This window comes from Lepidochelys kempii, chromosome 3 (assembly GCF_965140285.1).
Source record: "Lepidochelys kempii isolate rLepKem1 chromosome 3, rLepKem1.hap1, whole genome shotgun sequence".
In the NCBI taxonomy this organism is placed as follows: Eukaryota; Metazoa; Chordata; order Testudines; family Cheloniidae; genus Lepidochelys; species Lepidochelys kempii.
Window position 1 is genome coordinate 122,996,300 of NC_136382.1, and position 20,289 is coordinate 123,016,588.

General features: G+C 39.0%; 1 protein-coding gene across 2 annotated transcripts in view; it reads right to left on the reverse strand.

Annotated features, from left to right (window-relative positions):
* PRKN (parkin RBR E3 ubiquitin protein ligase) overlaps positions 1–20,289 on the reverse strand; it is a 1,259,306-nt gene that overhangs the window by 168,530 nt on the left and 1,070,487 nt on the right. For both annotated transcript variants that reach the window (XM_073337855.1, XM_073337854.1), the window contains one exon: positions 11,244–11,393. In XM_073337855.1, coding sequence (XP_073193956.1) covers positions 11,244–11,393 — 150 coding nt within the window. The remainder of the gene's footprint in view (positions 1–11,243; positions 11,394–20,289) is intronic.

The following is a 20,289-nucleotide window of genomic DNA, read 5'->3' on the forward strand; positions in this document are numbered from 1 at the left end:
GTTCTACCTTAGCTTCTCAATTGTTTTGACTGAGTGCTGACACAAGAGTCTTGCTGGATTTGGATTTAGCCACTAATATAAGAAATATGCTTCCTTGGTTTTAAAGTTCTGGGTTAGGATTTCTTCTATGATAGGTAAATCCCATGTCGGTGTGGTCAGAGAAATGTCATCAGCATAGACAAATTTCTGTCATGATGTTTGGGGAAGGTTGATGACAACCTTCTTGTGGTCTGCCTTATTGTGCGCCAAGGCATAATCAATGTCATTCACCAAAGTCTTGGATTGAACAGCAATGGAAATGGCTCCCATTCAAAAAGTACTCCTCCCAGAGTCACTTTAAGAGGACTGTACAACCAGTTCTACGAATTTGCCAATTGACTGTTGAAGGTGTGTCCCAATCTAAACGTGACTACCTAGCTCATATTATGATCAACATCATTGCACTGCAAGAAACCCATATCAAAGATGACACTCAAGAATCATGCTGCTGGATTGTCAGCTACAATCTGGAGGCTTCCTTCCATTACCCAAGATATTGACTTGCCATATACCTCTTCAAGCAGGGTATTGAGGATTATGACATGATCGAGTCCAGGAGCAATTCCGGAGCCTTTGCCAGCTCAATTATTTGCAAGATAACAGTAGTTAATGTGTATAAGTCTCCTAATACAAATTGGCCTTCTCCCTCCATACCCACATCTTATTTTCTGGCTAAGTACATCTGTGATTTCTTTAGTGACCATATGATTTCAGTCTATCGAAGCAATGATACTGCAGGGCAAGACACATGCAGAATGGTCATCAAACAAAGACATACCTTCTTTTCAATGCCAAAAAAAAAAGGCACTTTTCATTCTGCCCACTGTATCAGAGACTACAATCCAGATCTCTGCTTCCTCACCAAAGACACAGTTCAGAATCCATCAGAACACATCCAGAACCATTTGTAGCCCAATAGGGCAAGCTTGTCTACTATATGTAATGTCTTGTCTTTATTATATTAAGCTGGTTTTCATTATATTCAGCTGTACAACAAGAAACTTTCAGGCTTGTATCCTATAAATGTTAGCTTACGCATAAATTAGCATAAGTGTGGTTAAGTAGGCCGTAGCCTTTGGCACAGATAAATGGCCTATGGTTACCTTTAGATTTTTGGGAACTAAGAAGAGCTTGCTCAATGGTAGGAGTTAGAAAGTACCAGTAAATGTTACTGCAAGGAACATGGACGAAATAATCGCAAATCTCCTTAAGCAAGGGGTAACAAGTATGATAATGAGTTAAGATGGAAGTTACACATATCAATATGTTACCCTATAGGATAAGTACACTGCATTATTATGTGGGTGAAAAGCTAAATTTGGGCATGGAGGACTGAGCATGAGCAGATGATGCTCAGGCCCTATAACAGGGCAGCCACGATGTGGTCTGGGGTCAGTTTTTTTCTGGGCTTCTTCCATCACTATCTGCTTTCAACTACTTGATCCTTCAGCTAGTTGAAGAACTTGATCCATTGGCATGTCAGAGACAGGGCTGTCCCCTTTGTCTCTTACCACCAGGTCCTAAAGGAAGGGTGTGAGTATGCAATTCTAAAAGCTTATGCAAAGAATGCTACCACAGATAACTCTGATATTGTATTATCTCCGCCTTTTTATGTGGCTTGGGTCCTTTCTGGCTTTGTTCATTATTTTAATAAAGATCTCTAAGGCTTTAATTTGCCCTCAGTGTGAGTGTCCCTGTCATCCATCCTGACAGTCCTCACAAGACATTGAACTCCATAGTATTAGCTCTGTGCTGCCTGATTCTGGGGTAAGAACCTTATCACAGTCAGATAAATTAGCCATCAATGCGAACATTATTAACCTTAAAATGGGTCAGGCAGCACAATCTTGCTAACTTTCTACACAGTCTCCTTCTTAGGGAATGCACAACATGCTTCAGGTGGCACGGGGCCAGGATTCATCACCGAATTTGGTCCACTGATTGGAGCCATTAGCTTCCCCCGCCTGTGCTGGGTACTGATAGAGTGCAACGTGAACACTCATCCATGCCCGCCACTGCACAGTCAGCCTCAATCAGTGATAATTCACATTGGGACTGAACTCCCAGTAAATAGGTCATCGCCCAAACCGTGAGTGAACTTTCAAAAGGCAAACAGGCCAGGATTCATTGGCACAATTCAGGCCACCATCAATGTGATTCCTCTGAAGCCCAAAAATTTCACTTGCTTCACCCAGCTCATTCAAATAACTGCACGAAAAAACATCTCCAGTGGCTATCAAAAAAGATAGGCTATTAAAGAACTACCAAATGTCTGGAGACCTGAACACTGAAATTCCTTATGAGAATCACTGAATTTAGCATGCTATCGAAGATAGGGCAAGATGACTGAAGCTCTGGACTTTACTCACTCCAGCTGCAAAGTTTAGCTATTATTGCATCAGCATGGGGCTGAAAACCCAGTGAAAATTCAAAATCCTGATGTATTAGCTGATGCAATTACAAGAATGCTTCTTATGAACTCAAAAGCAGTAGAGGACAAATCTACTAAGCACAAAATGCATAGAGTTGGCCAACAAATAGTCGGTTCACTCCCCACTTCCTCCCCACATCATTGCCCATCATGGCTGAAGAGGTAAACAAAGATCTCCCACTTGGGAAAGCTGCAGGACATGAAGGTGTCTTTTCCGGAATTTCTTAAAAACCTCAGAGCCAAGAGACAGAAATGGTAGGCAATGCTGTTCTCTGATATCCATTCCTCAGGGTTTGTCCAGAGGATCTGGTGAGAATCTACGGCCAGTGCTAAGACCGAGAACTCACCAGTAATCCATCACTGTATTGACCCATATCACTTCTCTGCATGATGTACAAGCTCAGGGAAAGAATATTACTGGCAAGGATTATGCAGGTTCTGGAAGCAATGTTATCAAATGAACAAGTGAGTTTCCAACCAAGCTGCAGCTGCACTGACCAACCACTAACCTTAATACCACACACTGAGGTGAGAATTCCAGTGAAAACTTAAGACTGGGGCAGCTTTCTTAGACTTATCTGCCACCTGTGACACTGTATGGAGGGATGGCCTTCTCCTGCAAACCAGCAAGATTATCCTATGCAATGCAATGATAAAGTTATTCCGAGAAGTTCTGACTAATTGTAGGTTTCACGTGTTCCTTGATGACCCGGTCACCAAGCCATGCACGCTCAATGATGGCCTGCCACAGGGCTCAGTCCTAATATCACAATCCTGTTTAACATTCACAACAATGTAGAGAAACCTGTTTAGGGGTTTCTCTGATCAACCAGTGGAAAATTGCCAGAATTCGACCAGTGTTTTCAGTGTGTTACATGGGACTGTGCTTGCTTTTGTAAAGGTTACATTATGGCAGAGCTTCATATTATTTGCTTCTCTGAAACGAGTCTTCATAGACTCCACATTTATACAAACTGCTGTTGGGGGTTATCTGTCTATCTAGCTCACCCCCTATTCTTCCTCTGGGAAGCAGTAATTCCCTCAGGTTCCACCTGCTACCCTCCTGGTCCGTCCGGGTACTGACTACTTGGAACTCAGGTAAGTATTTAACACATTCTTTATTAAGGATGTGAGGCTACAGGCACCGGAGCGCTACGTCAAGGCGAGTCACGGTGGAGTAACCTGACCAGCAGATAGCTCCAAAGAACTGGTAACAGCACATAGTATATATAAACAAAGTAACCAATGAAACATGGAGTCTGAGCTCTGTTGGATTTACAACAGCTCTTGATTGGTTAGGTACACAGGAACCTGTCACATGAACCATAAACAAGATTCTGAGACCTGCATACCTCCATCCACGAGTCCCCTCTGTGCGCATACGGACCCACAAAGGTCACACAGCAGATGCCTTGACTGACAGTCCTAGGTGGCACTTACTCTGTCGGATACAACTGTTACTACTCTTTACATTTTAATTTGCAGAGTGGATTCAGGCCCTAATTCTCCACTCTGTCTTGTGCAGTCATTTACATGAGTATAAAGTAGATGTAGAACAATGCCAGATCAGAATTGCCATAAAAACTATAGAAAACAATGCTTACATTGGGACCTGTTATATGCATCTATTTATGGGAGCTGCTGCCTCTGAACCTTCTGATTATTTTTAAGTTCTTCTGAAACTGGCCCATTGGTTATTCCAAAAATTAAGCCCGAGATATAGGAGGACATCCTTTTAACTCTTGTGATTCAGAACTTTGAATTTACCGTGGCCAAACCACGATGTTAGGTCAATAGGCTCATTCTAATCTTAAATCTTATTCTAATCCTGCCTTTTTATTCCATCTTTTCTCATTGATTAAGCAGCTCCTGCATTTTACAATAATGCAATAATACAATAGTGTGACTCCAAAATCCCTGAGGATGCCTCCACATGAAAGGCTCTATATAAGCTTACTTTGATTTTATTTATTTTTTTTGCATATATAAATAATCTTCTGCATTCAGCTTGTGTTTTGGATTCCTGGTCAAATGTGAAAAGTTTTTAGATTGCTCAAATAAGCTTGTTACATAATTAGGATCCTGTCTTTCATCTCCTCTAATCCCAGAAAACACATTCTTAGTTGATTGCATTATTGGGTCATCTCCTATGGCTCAATGATGTATATCTTTATTCACAGCAAAATCTCACCACTTTATCGCCAGTTATGTTAATTTACAAATTCATTTTTATTTGCCTTATCTATTTTAAAAATGTAGTCAGTTTACAAGGACATATCATGAGTGGGGAGAGCCTCAGATGTTCCCTATGGTCTCAGAGGAGTCCTTTAGGACTGGAGTTTCTTTTTTTCCCTTTTTCTTATGATTTTAGAAATGGTAGGCTGGATCAGGATATGCATTCATCCGGCAGACAGGGCTTGGTTTCATGTACAAGAAGAATCCACTGGAGCTTCCTGCAATCAGATTTTACCTCCCCTTCTTTACTGATATTACACCCAACATCCTACTTGACTGGCCATACAGTGACACCTCTCTCCATCAGAGGTGGTCTGCAGTGTCTCCGCACCCACTCAGTGGAGTTTCTCTTGGTGAAAGAGGCCAAGCCTGCAATTGCATACAACTTTATGTGCCACTTAAACCTGGACTTCAGACTTCATTAATGTTATGTAATATAATGGCTGAGCTATAGAAGACCTCTCTGACTGTCTCCATTCCTCCAGACATCACTCTGGATACCCTGTTCAACTGGCTTGGAGTAGACAGAATGAAGGGGATTGAGAGTTCTCTCTGCTCACTAGATCACAGTGTCTATGAGGCAAGTCACTTCTCCTTTCTAAGCCTCTTTTCCAAATCTGTAAAATAAATGCTTGAGATGATCTACTGGAAGCCACAAACATTGTCTATCATGTTCACTTTCACATTTCATCTACAGTAAATGTCATTTCCCCCATTTTACGGGTGGAGAAACTGAAGCAGGCAGGTTGAGCACCCAGAACTCCTAATTAAGCCAGTGGCAAATCAGGGTGTTGAGCACCTCCAAAAATCAGATCTTGAATGACTTTTCAGGGGAGCACTGTGGTCTAATGGCCTAGGTAAAGGACTGAGATTCAGGAAACAGCCCTAAAACCAAAATTAAAAGGTGATTTAAATCAGAGCCCCATTTTATTTCAACTTTCAACTTAAAAATGGATCAACATAAGTGGTGCCAGTTTTGGCCCATTTGTGTTTCATACAGAAATGGATAAAATGGCTCTATTTTTCTTTTGCAAAAGCAAACGGCGTGGATTCAGAAATGGATCCAGTTTTATTCCCTCCCACCCCGGCACCTCCATATGCACAAACACAGTACTGGATAGCAGGTTCCAGTTTTGATTTATCACTTCTAGCAATAATTAGACTTAATCATGGTTTCTCCTAACACAATTTTCCTGACCAGTGTGAATATAGTGTTATGTCAGAACTTTGTTGTAAAAGTACAGGTTGGTAGCCTGTACGCATCTGGCTGGTACAATTATCAGACAACTCTCATCTGTGCTCCCTGCTCACTTCCCCCCAAAAGCCTTCCCACAGTGTTTAGGGAAACTATATGAGGCTAGCACAGTTTTAGCCATAGTACAAATAGGGTCACAGAGACTCTCATTTGTTTTCTACTGCCATTCTATCAGATAGTTCTCTGTGCAGCTGAGAGGAAAAAGAAAAAAACAGGTATTCTTAGACATACTGAACTGAGTATAAGTAATTGATTTGTTCTCCTTATATAAACTATTTGTTTTGCTTTTTCTAGCACTAAGAACTAATATCGTCCCCATTGTTAATGGAAACCTTCTCCAGAATGCTTTATCCAGTCACTGCTGACATCTGAATTTCATATCTGTCACAAGATCAATGAATCTCAATACTGCAAGGCATAGCCACTGGAAATGATGTTCTTTGTCAGTGGTACGGCATGTTAATTTCAGTGTGTTGTTATAGGATAAGGGCGTTATTTCAACTCATCAGTATTCCACCACATGTTAAAGACTCCTATGTTTTACAGATTATTACAAACCATGTTAGACATTACCAGAAGAAAAAAGAGAATTTCAGTCATTCTATGAAAGCTTGTCATATTTTAGCAATGAAACAACTTGCTTAGCTACTGAAGCATAATGTGTCAACAAGATGGAATTCCACTTTCTAGAGGCTAGAGTACCCACTCAATAGAAGAAAGCAATACATGATTACTGCCTAGAGCTTGTGGCATAATGCTAGCAACTCAGCATTTAGCAATAATGGAAAATGTCTGTCTCATTTTCATTGCCCTTGAAAAAAGTCACAATATGATGTCCTGAAACACTTCTGCTGTGAGTCAGCTCCTTAATCTCAACAATATCCTCAAACATTACCTTGTCCATGATAATGTATTTATGGCAGACCTTCTTAAAAGCACAAATGTAATAAAATGTAGGAAAAGAACAGAAATATGAACTATAATAATGAAGAGTGGCCCTTCAATTTTATAGTGGATATTGGCTGTCTTCCTGATTTCCACTTTAAAGCTTCACAAATGATGTATAAGGCTTGAGGTATTTTTCCTGTTTTGTAATTTTCACAAAACCAATGCTTCTCTCTCTGAGATCATATCTAGGGTACCAGGCTCTACTATCACTTTTTTCCTCATCTTAAAACTGAGGCAAAGTTTCAGATTGTTGCACACACACAGTTCTTTGTTACTCATTATCTTTCACTCATCTGACTACAGAGCTTAGTAGTTTTGGGGAAAAAATCCATTTTATGTGGCTTGCAAGTATTTTTCTGAAATACCAATACTAGGTTTGACTGTCTTTATATTTTTAAATATCTTTAAAACTGTCTAATTTTACATGTCCACTGATGAAGTATAAAGGCATATACCAGTTGGTACAATCTGTAGTGTCTTTCATATTTTGTTGCTGTTTTCTTGTATTAAATATGTCAACATTTTACATCTGAGCAGCAAAAGTAGAGAGATAGGTCTGTTGAATAACAATGAAAGCAAAACAGTGCATAATGCTAATACCTTGGGAAATTAATTAATATTTTATGAGTAATAAAAAGTGTGAAGGATTAGCCAAGATTGAAGGTCAATCAGTGGCACCACTACATACGGAGCACTGTTCATAACTGAGGAAAAGATTTCTCCATAATGCTCCTCCAGTCAAAAACAAACAGCCCCAGATTCACAGTGCTCTTCTTATTTACTCTAAAAGGATCAAAGCCTGATTGCAATGGACACTGTACGGAAGCATATAAAAAGACAGTTAATACTTTCTCTCTTAGAATGCACAAACAGCCAACCATTTGTCTTATGGCCCTCTTTTGAACTTGTAAATTGTTGTATATACGGTATACTACTATCTGCAAAGATACTTGTGCCAAACTTTTGTCCTTTTTTTTACATGCTGGTAAAGAAAACTTCTTATCTGTGGTCCTGATTCTGAAATCAGGTAACTTATATGCATGTAGACTACACCCTGAGGTCCCGAGGTCATGGCATAGAATGCATCACATAACTCCTGCCATGGGGGTTCTGCAGAAAAAAATCTTCTCTAAGGACTTTATTTTTCTGCAGAGTCAGAGAGAGACTCCAATTTCTCCCCTGCTCTCTCACTCTTGGGTGTGGATTTTGGGGGAGTGTCCAGAATGTGGTTCATTAGACCTTGCTAATATCCAAACTTTGCTTCAGTGAAGTGTGTCCTCTTCTCTTAACCCAAAACAACTGGTCAGATAAAATTCAAGTCTCATAATCTGGTCAGTAGCTACTAAAGAAGAGAGTCCTTAAAAGAAAACATAACAGCTTGCTAAACAGGTCAATATGTATAACCTTTAAATTAAGTACATTTTATTTACAGAGCAACTACAGATTCAAAATGTTGAAGAATCAAGCTACAGAATGCAGTTTGATTTTTATCACTTTAAGGTACAGAGTAGAGCAAAAATTATTGGTGATTGTATCAGGGCTGTCAAGCGATTAAAAAAACTAATCACGATTAATCACACCGTTAAGTAATAATAAAATATGTATTGAAATATTTTTGGATGTTTTCTACATTTTCAAATATACTGATTTCAATTACAACACAGAATACAAAATGTACAGTGCTATCTTTATGCTTATTTTTAATTACAAATATTTGCACTGTAAAAAAACAAAAGAAATAGTATATTTCTATTCACCTAATACAAGTACTGTAGTGCAATCTCTTTATCATGAAAGTTGAACTCACAAAATGTAGAATTATGTACAAAAACTAACTGCATTCAAAAATAAAACAATGTAAAACTTTAGCGCCTACAAGACCACCCAGTCCTACTTCAGCCAATCGCTCAGACAAACAAGTCTAGTTACATTTGCAGGAGATAATGCTTCCTGCTTTTTGTTTACAATGTCACCTGAAAGTGAGAACAGGCATTCACATGGCACAGTTGTAACTGGCATCACAAGATATTTACATGCCAGATGCACTAAAGATTCATATGTCTCTTCATGCTTCAACCACCATTCCAGAGAACGTGTGTCCATGCTGATGACGGGTTCTGCTCAATACCTATCCAAAGCAGAGCAGACCGATGCATGTTCATTTTCATTATCTGAGTCAAAAGCCACCAGCAGAAGGTTGATTTTCTTTATTCGTGGTTCAGGTTCTGTAGTTTCCGCATCGGAGTGTTGCTCTTTTAAGACTTCTGAAAGCATGCTCCACACCTCGTCCCTCTCAAATTTTGGAAGGCACTTCAGATTCTTAAATCTTGAGTCGAGTGCTGTAGCTATTTTTAGAAATCTCACATTGATACCTTTTTTGCATTTTGTCAAATCTGCTGTGAAACTGTTCTTAAAACGAACGTGTGCTGGGTCATCATCTGAGACTGCTATAACATGAGATATATGGCAGAATGCGGGTAAAACAGAGCAGGAGACATACAATTCTCCCCGAAGGAGTTCAGTTACAAATTTAATTAATGCACTATTTTTTTTAATGAACATCATCAGCATGGAAGCATATCCTCCGGAATGGTGGCTGAAGGGGCATACGAACGTTTAGCATATCTTTCATGTAAATACCTTGTCACATCGGCTACAAAAGTGCCATGCAAACGCCTGTTCTCACTTTCAGATGACATTGTAAATAAGAAGCAGGCAGCAAGTATCTCCGTAAACGTAAACAAACTTGTTTGTCTTAGTGATTGGTTGAACAAGAAGTATGACTGAGTGGACTGTAGGCTCTAATGCTTTACATTGTTTTGTTTTTGAGTGCAGTTATGTAACAAAAAATCTACATTTATAAGTTGCACTTTCTTGATAAAGAGATTGCACTACACTACTTGTATGAGGTGAAATGAAAAATACTATTTCTTTTGTTTATCGTTTTTACAGTGCAAATATTTATAATCAGAAATATTGAGTACTGTACACTTTGTATTCCGTGCTGTAATAGAAATCAATATATTTGAAAATGTAGAAAAACATCCAAAAATATTTAATAAATTTCAATTGGTATTCTATTGTTTAACAGTGCAATTAATCACAATTTTTTTAATTGCAGTTAATTTTTTCGAGTTAATCATGCGAGTTAACTGAGATTAATCATCAGCCCTACATTTTTTCTTTTTTAACCAATCCTGAAATTTAATCTGAGGTATTTCTTTTTGTTTAGTCGTTCTTGTTTCTCATTTCTTTTCCACCGCCACCCTTTATTTTGTAGCCCTGTGCCAGTTCAGAGAGCTGGGGGACTTAATGTTTTACATGCACCACTGCATGGACAGATAGGAAGTTGTACCAAGGTCGAGAGATGCTAACCTATTCATAGAAGAAAAGTTACAGTAACTTCCTAGTTCAGCAAACAATTATTCCTCTGTGATATCAGTTTGGGCAACATCAAAACCACAATAAAAAAGTACATTTTCCACCACAAAAAGACAACAGCAACAGCACACTGCTATTTTATAAATATATATATTTTCTCTCCTTCCGCCACCTGCATGAATTTAGGAATAATATCAGGCACAAGAGGACTCCCCTGGTACCAGCATCAGTTAGTCACTTCAACCTATCATTTAGTAGAGCCTTATGTATAGAACTTTTTCCCCTCCAGCCCTTTTCTTTTAAGATACAGTGGTAATTTTATTCAAGAAAATGACTGATTCACCTGGTCTGACCTCTTAGCACAACATATTTTTAAATGCTGCTTATTTTGTTTTCCTAAAAATACCATTCATTCTGCACATCCTTAGTTAAAAATGGGTTTAATGAGATAATAAAGCACAGAGTTTTCTGCATTAATCTTCATTATGTTTCTTAAAATACTCACACAATGTCACTGAGGTATCATTGACTGGTCATTCTCTCTCCCTTCATCCCCCTCTCTAATTAAGAAGGGTGGTACTAATACAACAATAAATGGTTTGCACTAGATCTTATTCAATTTTGCTGAGTGCTGGGAGAAAAAAGTCAAAGCTCCTGGCTTGTAATTTGCACAGTTCAACTGCTCACTGTAACTACTTAGATCAGCAACTTCTCAAACCAATTAAAGCAAAGGATTCTGGGATGGACATACTCTACATGACAAAGTAGTGATTTCTAGGCTCTGGCATGGTATTAAAATTGTTTATTGAAAGCTACTGAATCTCACTGTGGTATGAATGGTAATTCAGAGTCATCAATGTGAAAAGAAAATACGTTGTTTTTTTTAAGCTTCTTGTTAGATCCTGCAATCTCAATTGATTCCCAGTGAGCTATAAGGAAAGTGCAGAGTCTTACCCCACAGCCCAGTCCATTGCTTGGCTCACATACGATTTTTCTCACTTCTGGTTCAGGAAGCAGGCCAGCACCACATCCGGGAGTAGGACACAGCACTCCGCCCATCTGCAGCACACACTCTTCTGCACCGTAGCGCTGGTAGCGGTCGTACTGCAAGGAAAAATACATGTACTGTAGTTCAAAGAGCCTGGGGGGAAGGGGGGAAATCCCAAACTGTCTCGCTCTGGTTTATCTTGCTCAATTAAATCAGCAGTTATGATGTTTCTTTTAGACAGTAAAATCAGGTTATTTGTCAGATGTTTGGGGACATCAAAGTACTGCCACATTGTTTCAGGACACAGGGTAAATGCCACAATGCTTCATTCCACATTAGATACAAATTGGGGGGAGGAAATCAAAGAGCTGTAGCCAGAAATTAACAGTATAATGAGTCAGAGCCAAAAGTATCCCACAATTACACAAGACAACTTTCTTTTGAAAAACATATTCCAGATAGACAAACTGAGACACAAAATCTTTCTGTGGGTAACTATTTTAATTTCATGTGTAGGTGTTTCTATTTCTCATAGTAGTGTCAGTGTTTCACAGACTTTCATTAAGTAGCCTCACAACACCAGGGAGGGAAGAATCTCAATTTTACAGATGGAGTCACCAGAAAGTTAAGTGACCTATCCAAGTTTACACAGGAATTCTGTGTCAGAGTCAGAAATAAAACCCAAATCCTATGAGTCCTAGCCCAGTGCCTTAGCCATGACACCACTCTGTCATGTGTCTAAGAAAGAAGTATAAATTGGACCATCTCTGTCACTTTTAATCAGTACCTTACTTCAGGACTGCTTGCAGAGTATGGGTGGCAGAAACTGATCCTAAGTAAAGAAATATAAGGATCTCTCTGGTTTATCACTGGGGTTAATCACAGCCTGTGAACTTGTTTTTAAACATGACTGTCTTTGTCTACAGTAGGTGCTAAGGAGAATTGACCAAAACATGCAGGGAACATTTTCATCCAAATTTTGAATCTTTGGAAAATTTAGACAAACTCAACAAGTTCTAAAATATTTTAATCAGCATGTTAGTTAACACATTTAAAAACCACCATTCATTTCAGAGTGTAGACAGACCTTAAGACAGTTAGATGGAACCCAGGTGTTAAATACAGCCTGTGGGCTAGATCAGTCCAGCCCAATACATATTTATGTGGCCATTGGCCCTCCTGACATATTCAGATTGCACAAAATTTCAGCTTTCATTTTTTAAAAAGTAAAATTCTAGCCCTTGTGGTTGTGAAGAAAACCTTAAAAATGTTACATGAGGGTAAACCAATTCTGTGTTTGCTTCTTAAGTCTGCAGAGAACCTGAAACAATAAAGGAGACAGGTTTGAACTCTAGCCACATCACTTGAGTGTGTCAAGCAAATGACATTTTAATGTCATCATTGCACTGTCAATCACTGTAGAAGGTGAAATGGGGTATTGAAAAAAGGTCCAGAGAGAGGTGGGAATTGAGAATTTGCAACTGCAGGGAAGGAAATGCAGGGCGAAGAGCAGAGAGGAAAGACAGGGAAGAAGGACAGAAACAGAAAGGAAGATGGAGAAGAAGGAAGAGAAACAATGGATAGAAATAACAGTGGTCCAAATGGTGGGCATATTTTCCCACTGAGTGACAGTGAGTCAATTAAGTATGTAACAAATAATAATAACTAGAAGTTTGGTTATTATGTAAAGGCCCGTTTCTACCCTTGAACTATAGTACACTTCTCCGTGATGTCAGTGGGCCTTCTGCTGAAGATGGAGTGTACACAGTCCCAAATTAAGGCCTCAGGCCATAGACCACAACGATAAGTGGAGTTTGGCTCTCTCTGCTGTATGAGTTTGGCACTCTGGTCTAGATGGAATCTAACATGGTGTAACATGCATACTGCAGGTGCAAGAAGAAGTTTAAATTACACCAACTCACACTTCTGATCTGTACATTTGGTTTTTAGTCACTGGTGTAGCTGCAAAAGTATAAACTCCTACTGTAGTCATGCTTTATGTCACTGCAGTAACTGGTCTAGCTTACCCTGGTTTCAAATTGGGATAAGCTAAACGGATACAAATCAGCTTGCACTAGGTTAAATCATGTCTAAAATATGGTTTTGCACTGATTCAGCTCTACCAGCAGTTGGTAAAACTCCAGTGTAGAGCAGATCTCAGTGAATCTGGCCCATTGCACAATGAATAAATAAAAGAGAAAAAACTAAAAGGCAAGAGGGAAATGAGTTGGATGAATTTTCTCAGAAGATGGGGAAATGAGCTGAAGGTGTGCAAATATCACAAAACACAGTGTAAAATTACAGCTTTAATGAAAAGATTTAGTACTTCTTAAAATTCTACCTAATATATAACTCATGACAATTTTGGATTACCAAAAACACAACCGCACCAAAACTATGGAAAAATGAAGCAATGAATCCAACCCCCCACACAGGGAGGATGCAAATGAGCACTTTAAACACAGGAGCTCCTATGCACATTTTGCAGGTACAATTTAGTAGGCCCCTCATCATTTTGCAGGAGTTACATGCTACAAGTAACACATTCTTTTTCGCTGTATTTTTTAAAACAAGTATGAGAGTTTTGAAAGCCACAGTCAAATTACGTAATATCCACGTTAAAAATAATAATCTTATATCCTGTTTTATAAAATCTTTTCCAAACAGTTGGGAAAAATCTATAAAAAAATCCATCTCTCTTTATATTGAACAAAGCAAAATACAAAAGCTAATTGGAGAAATACCCTTTTAAAGAAGAATCATTCAGTGTATGAGAGGCATGAGCAAATCAGTTGGAAATTGGGGATTAATATCTTATATGCCTTCTTGTTAGAAAGGAATTTGAAGACATCAGCATTTAGAGAGGCATATATGACACGTGTCTGCAAGGTCCCCTTGAACGTGGGGGCTCAACGAGTCAAATGGTGTTTAATATTATTATGCATGAACCCATTTATCCCAGGGTAATGGGATAAATATTTAATGTTGGAATCTATCAATTTTCAACCAAGTTTGTGATTCTTGCAGTAAATATGTTGAGTGCTCTGAGTCATTCTGCTGGCCTTGAACGGAAGTGCTGGTAATCACAGCTGCAAAGCTCTCTGAGGACCTCATTTTTCGTAAAAGCACAGAGTGGACCTGAAGGTGAGGAGGGAGATTGTCTTACCCTGTCTTAAAAGGTAACATTCAATTGTGCTGAATGTTTGATTGTTAGTAGCTTCCTATTATAGACACAAACACCAGCAATACTACAGTTGAGGGTCTGTCAGCATTTCCATTATAAATCCTCAGCTGAAAAGAGAAAATGATCTCCAGTCTCAAACTTGACATAAAAGAAGGCAGCAAGATTTCCCCCACTGTAATAAAAAAATTTTCATGACAAAAATCAATTCTGTCTTCATAAGTTATAGGCAGCAAAATGGATTTACAGGGTTCATTGGGAAAAAAGCATCATATTTTGTCCAACGAATTTGACATGTTATACTGGTTCAGCACAGAAATCATGCCAAATCATTATACAATTATAGCACTGTCAAGAATGATTTTCATACCATAAAAAGCCAAACAAATGGATCAATTGGAAAACAGAGAAGATCCTACTAAATGCTTTGCACATTCGGCTATCCACTTACAAACCTGTCTCCCACCTCTAGAGCTCAGATACATTTACAGAGGTGTCATTTGCCAATATTTTTCTTTTCTGTTTATACTGTAGATCAATTAAAGGCCCAGACATCAACTGAAAATGAAGAAGCAGAACTGTACAAGTCTTCTGTCATAACAAAAATCAGTTATATTCTAATATACATTGTATTCTAAGGTTAAAGAACAAAATATCTCACTTTATATTAAGGGTACATTTATAAATAGCTTATAAAGGGTTAATACACAATGAAGAAGTGTTTAAATCATTTGCTACAGAATTCAAGAGGGCAACAGATTGCTGTCAGAGGGCAGCCTTAACTGCAGTGCCCTCTTGCAACAGGCCCTGGCATGACCAGTGCACCCATTTCTCCCCTGAGGTAACCCACAGACTCTACTTTAGGCTATCTTGCTTCAATAGTACCTCTTCATGGGGCTGGGTTTATTACAAGAACACAGTGCAAATAGTTCAAAATTCAAATTCCCAAAACATAATTTGCACTGCGGTGATAAACAAGTAATCTTTAAAATCACATATCCTCAGGGCCATTGATGCAACACAGACCACATTCCGGTGTCTTCTGCCACACCTGGATTCTTTGTTGGTCCTCTTCTGTCCCTCTTTCAGGATGGCCCCCACAGCCCTTCCAGCTGGAGTGCAACCCCACTCTTCCTAGCAGGAACCCCCACGGCATCTCTGATGGGTGATCTTCCTCACAAGAGGAGCATCCCTCACTCCTCCTGACCCTCTCTTTGTTCTTCTGGGTCCAGCTCTCCAGTACAGAGATGTCAGCTGCTAAACCGCACCAGTGCTCCCCCTTCCTTCAACCCTCTCCAGCCTTCAACTTTGGCACTCTGGCTTAGAGCCAGCAGGCACCTCCCTGTGCTGCTACTTTTGCCATCAGTCCTTTCCAATGGATCTGCCCTACCTCTCTGCCTTGGGGACACCAGCCAGCAAACCCCTCTTGCTGCTCTCCTTTCCTTCTGCCTTCCCCCAAGAGACACCTTCTGTATCTAGCAGCTCTCACCTGCTTCTTTTCCTCACTCTCACTCAAGCAGCTCTAATTCACTGGGTCTCTTAAAGTCCTGAGGTGCTGCCCTACCTCTTAAATGACCAAATGGAAGCACCTGTTCTGGCACAGGGAAGCTGGATCCACTTCATTCTCTGGGGCCAACCACCCTGTGACAGTTGCATACAATCATGGATTAGAACTCTCTAACACCTTCTACTTAGCATTATGTGTAACACATAGAACTCATGTCTGTAACATGTTTACAACAGGTGAAATTTTCATAATTGTCCAAGTGACTTAGGAACCTAACTTATTTTTAGAAATAGGCAAAATACACGTGACAATAGGTTTTAGGATCCTAAATCACATAGACACCTGTGAAAACATTACCCATCTATTTATCATTTATGAACACCTTATACATTATTTATGGATGTATCTTTAATGTCAATTGGAACTGAACAAACTATACTTAGGATAAAGGTATATTCCACCATTTCAGACAGACTTCTGAATGATCTAATGGACGGGGCACTGGACTGGACAGCTACTAAAGAGATCTGGATTCAATTTTTGACTCAGGCACACACGTTATGGGTAACTTTAGGTAAAACGCTTGATCTACTCTGCACCTCCATTTTCCATCTGTAAAGTGGGGGTGATACTTCTCTACCACACAGGGATGTCGCAAGGATAAAAATCCATTAATAACTGAGAGATCATCAGGTACTATGGTGATGAGGGCCATATAAGCAGAAAGAAATTAAAATTTCCCCAAACAACCATTTAATAATGACATCCAGCATGGAAGGAATCAACCACAAGCCTTCTACCATTGTTAGAAACTAGCTTTAAAAGTAATCTGATGTAAATTTGTGAGGCATTCAGATATTGCTATGATGAAGGCCACAGAAATATCTATAAGTAAATAACTGGAGACTGCCAATTTTCATACATGCATAAACAAACATGGAAAAAACTTGTATTGTGTAAATTTCCCAATTAACAGTATTTAAAAAAATGCTTAAAATTAGGGTGACCAGATGTCCTCTTTTTATAGGGACAGTCCCGTTTTTTGGGACTTTTTCTTATATGGGGGCCTATTACCCCCCACCCTCTGTCCCATTTTTTCACAGTTGTTATCTGGTCACCCTACTTAAAATACACTTAAAATTGTGCTTAATTTTAAGTGACAAGCACTCCATCAACTAAGTCTTTTGCATGAAAAATATATTAATGCTACAGGAGAAAAATCCGCTGAGGAGTTCTGGAAGGTGACCAGATCATTCTGGGGACTGGAAAGGGCACATGGTAGCCTATCACTATTATGACACAGATTTGAATGCAGCAAGGTTGCTAGTAATCACAAAGCTGAGGGTATTTGAAGTTTTTGGGCATTTAGTATATTTGGAACTTTAAAGGGCCAATTTACCAAAGCTGAAAGCAATGGTTAGCATAACTGACTGGGAACCAAAATTTAAAGTGTGGGTGTTTACAAAAACTGTGTATTGTTCAAGGACATAACAACTGGATGTCCAAAAAGCCACATTTCCACAGACATAAAAGAAGGTAAGCTTGCCAAAAAGCCATACTGGTTAAAAGGAGATTTGGAAGCGCTGCTAAAACATAAAACATCAATATGTAAAAGGAGGAAAAACAGGGGAAAAGGGCAATGAATATAAGCTACAAGTTAAAAAATGTAGGTGTCAAGGGAAGCTAAAGGAATCAATGAAATATCAATGGCCAGTAAGATTAAACACAATAAGATGGCATTTTAAAAACATATTAGGAAACAAAACCAACAAAAATCCCTAGGTCAGGTATAAGTCCATTGCTAGACGTGGATGGTAAAATTGTAAATAATGCTGCAGAAAATGTTCAATAGATATTTCTTTTCTGTATTTGAAATGAAGCAGGAGAAAGTATCCATATGATGTTGTGGATAGAATAGAAAGTTTACCATCTGTGATAAAGGAGGATGTGAGTCAGCAGCTGCTCAAATTAAACATTTTCACATCCACAGGACTGGATTACTTCCACGTAAGAGTCTTAAAAGAACTACCCGAGGAACTCTCTGCATCATTGTTATTTTTTTAAATAAATCTTGGAAACCTGGACTAAATCCAAAGGATTGGAGGCCTATCAATGTAGTTCCAATATTTAAAAAGGGTTTAAAGGATAACCCAGGTAAGCCTGACGTTGATTCTGGATAAAATAATGGAAAGTTAATTTTGGACTCTATCCATAAAGAATTAAAGGCTAAAAATAGCTTTTTGCCAGTCAGCATAATTTCATGGAAGGTTATGTCTTATCAAACAAACCTGTTGTCTTCTTTAAAAAAAAACAAACAACCAAAATAACCCAAAAACCAAGATAACAGGTCTGATTTTTTTAAAAAAAGAAACTGTGGTGATATAGTAAACCTTGATTTCTCTAAGGCATTTGACTTAGAACATGTCTTCACTGTGGGCTAAATTGGCACTGCTGCGATTGATGCAGCAGCAACGATTTAGCAGGTCTGGTGAAGATGCGATAAATCAATGGGAGAGTGCTCGCCCCTTGACTTCAGTACTCTACCTTAATGAGAGATTGAAGCTATGTTGATGGGAGAGCATCTCCCGATGACACAGAGCAGTGTAGAAACTGTGTTAAGTCAATGTAAACTACTTCAACTTAAGTTGCGTAACTTACATTGCCGTAACCCTCTGGTTTAAACAAGGCCTTAATTCCCCATGACATTTTGAGTGAAAAGCTTGCATTATGTGGAATTAACAGGACACACATTATTCTGTGATTTAAAAACTGGCTTGCTGACAAATCTCGAAATGTAGTGTTACTGGGGAGACATCAAAGAGTAGGACAATTTCTTGCAGGGTTCCAGAGGGACTGGTTCTTGGTCCAACAATATTCAATATTTGTATCAATTATCTAGATGATTATATAACATTCTTTGGTGTTAAAGTTTGCAGAGGACACATAGATTGGTGCAGTACTAAATAATGAGGAGGACAGGTCTGATCTGAATCACCTTGTGAAATGGCCACAATCCAACAAAAATGCATCTTAATACAGCAAAATGCAAGATAATACATCTGAGACAAAGAATGAAGGTCTGTAACTACAGAATGGGGGAGACTGTGTGGAAAGCAATGACTCAGAGAAGGACTTGGGGATCAATGAAGATAACCACCTGAATTTGAGCTCTCAGTGCAAAGCTGTGGCAAAAAGGGCTAAAGCAATTTCTGGATGTATAAGAAGGGGAATATCTAACAGAAGTAGGGAAGCAATTTTGCCTCTATACACAGTATTGATAAGACCACTGCTAGAATACTATGTCCTGTACTGGTGTTCATGTTTCGTGAAGGATGGGAAATATGAAAGAGTTCAAAGGAGGGCCACAAAAATGATCCAGGGGCTGGAAAACAAGCCTCAGGATGTGAAGCTTAAGGAGCTCAACCTATTCAGCTTATCAAAGAGAAGGTTGAGAGGTGATTTGATCACCATGTATAGGTATTTATACGTGGAAACGATATTCACTGGACTGAGGTAGCTTCTAATCTTGCTGAGAAACAAGTTTAATTAATAACAAGATTCACTAGCTGGAAGCTGAAGTTAGACAAATACAATCTTGAAATAAAATGCAATTTCCTAGCAGTGAGTTTAATTGTAACATTGTAACAGTGTAACTCACCAGGGCTTGGAGTCTTTAAGACAAGAATAGATAGCTTTCTAAATGATATGCTGACAAATCCAGCATGGGTGGCACCTGAGTCTCTCCTATTCTCTGCCTATGGCACACAGCAGTTGAATCTCCTGAGTCTGAAATACTTCTAACAGAAGTCATTGGACTCAGTAATGGGGTATTTAAGTGAAATCTGATGGTATGTGTAACCCAGGAGGTCACGCTAGATAATCTGATGGTCCCTTCTGGCCTTAAACTCTATGAAAGGTCTGTGTAAAATACCAACCAACGAAACTTCTGATCAGAAATGGTATTAAATGTCATGCTTGTTGCCAGTCTCGGGTGGGGGCGGGAGGAGGCAATGATTTAATGAACCTAAGACTTTTATATACTTGAAGTAGTGCCTTCAGATCAGGGTAGAACTACATTGGAAAAGCAGACTACAGAAGCTTCTAGTGCCCCGGCCAATGCTGAACTGTATATATTCTTAGGCTAAACAGAGAACTTCTAAAGTCCAGCGTGGTTATCTAGCACTTAAATGAAGTCCAGATCATTCCTTCCCAGAGAGAAATCTATGAAAAGACAAACTTAAGCTGCAGTTTCCACCACATCTTGATGTTGAGGTATGCACAGTTTGGCACTTACAGATTTAGCAGGGACCTCCTAATGGAGAGG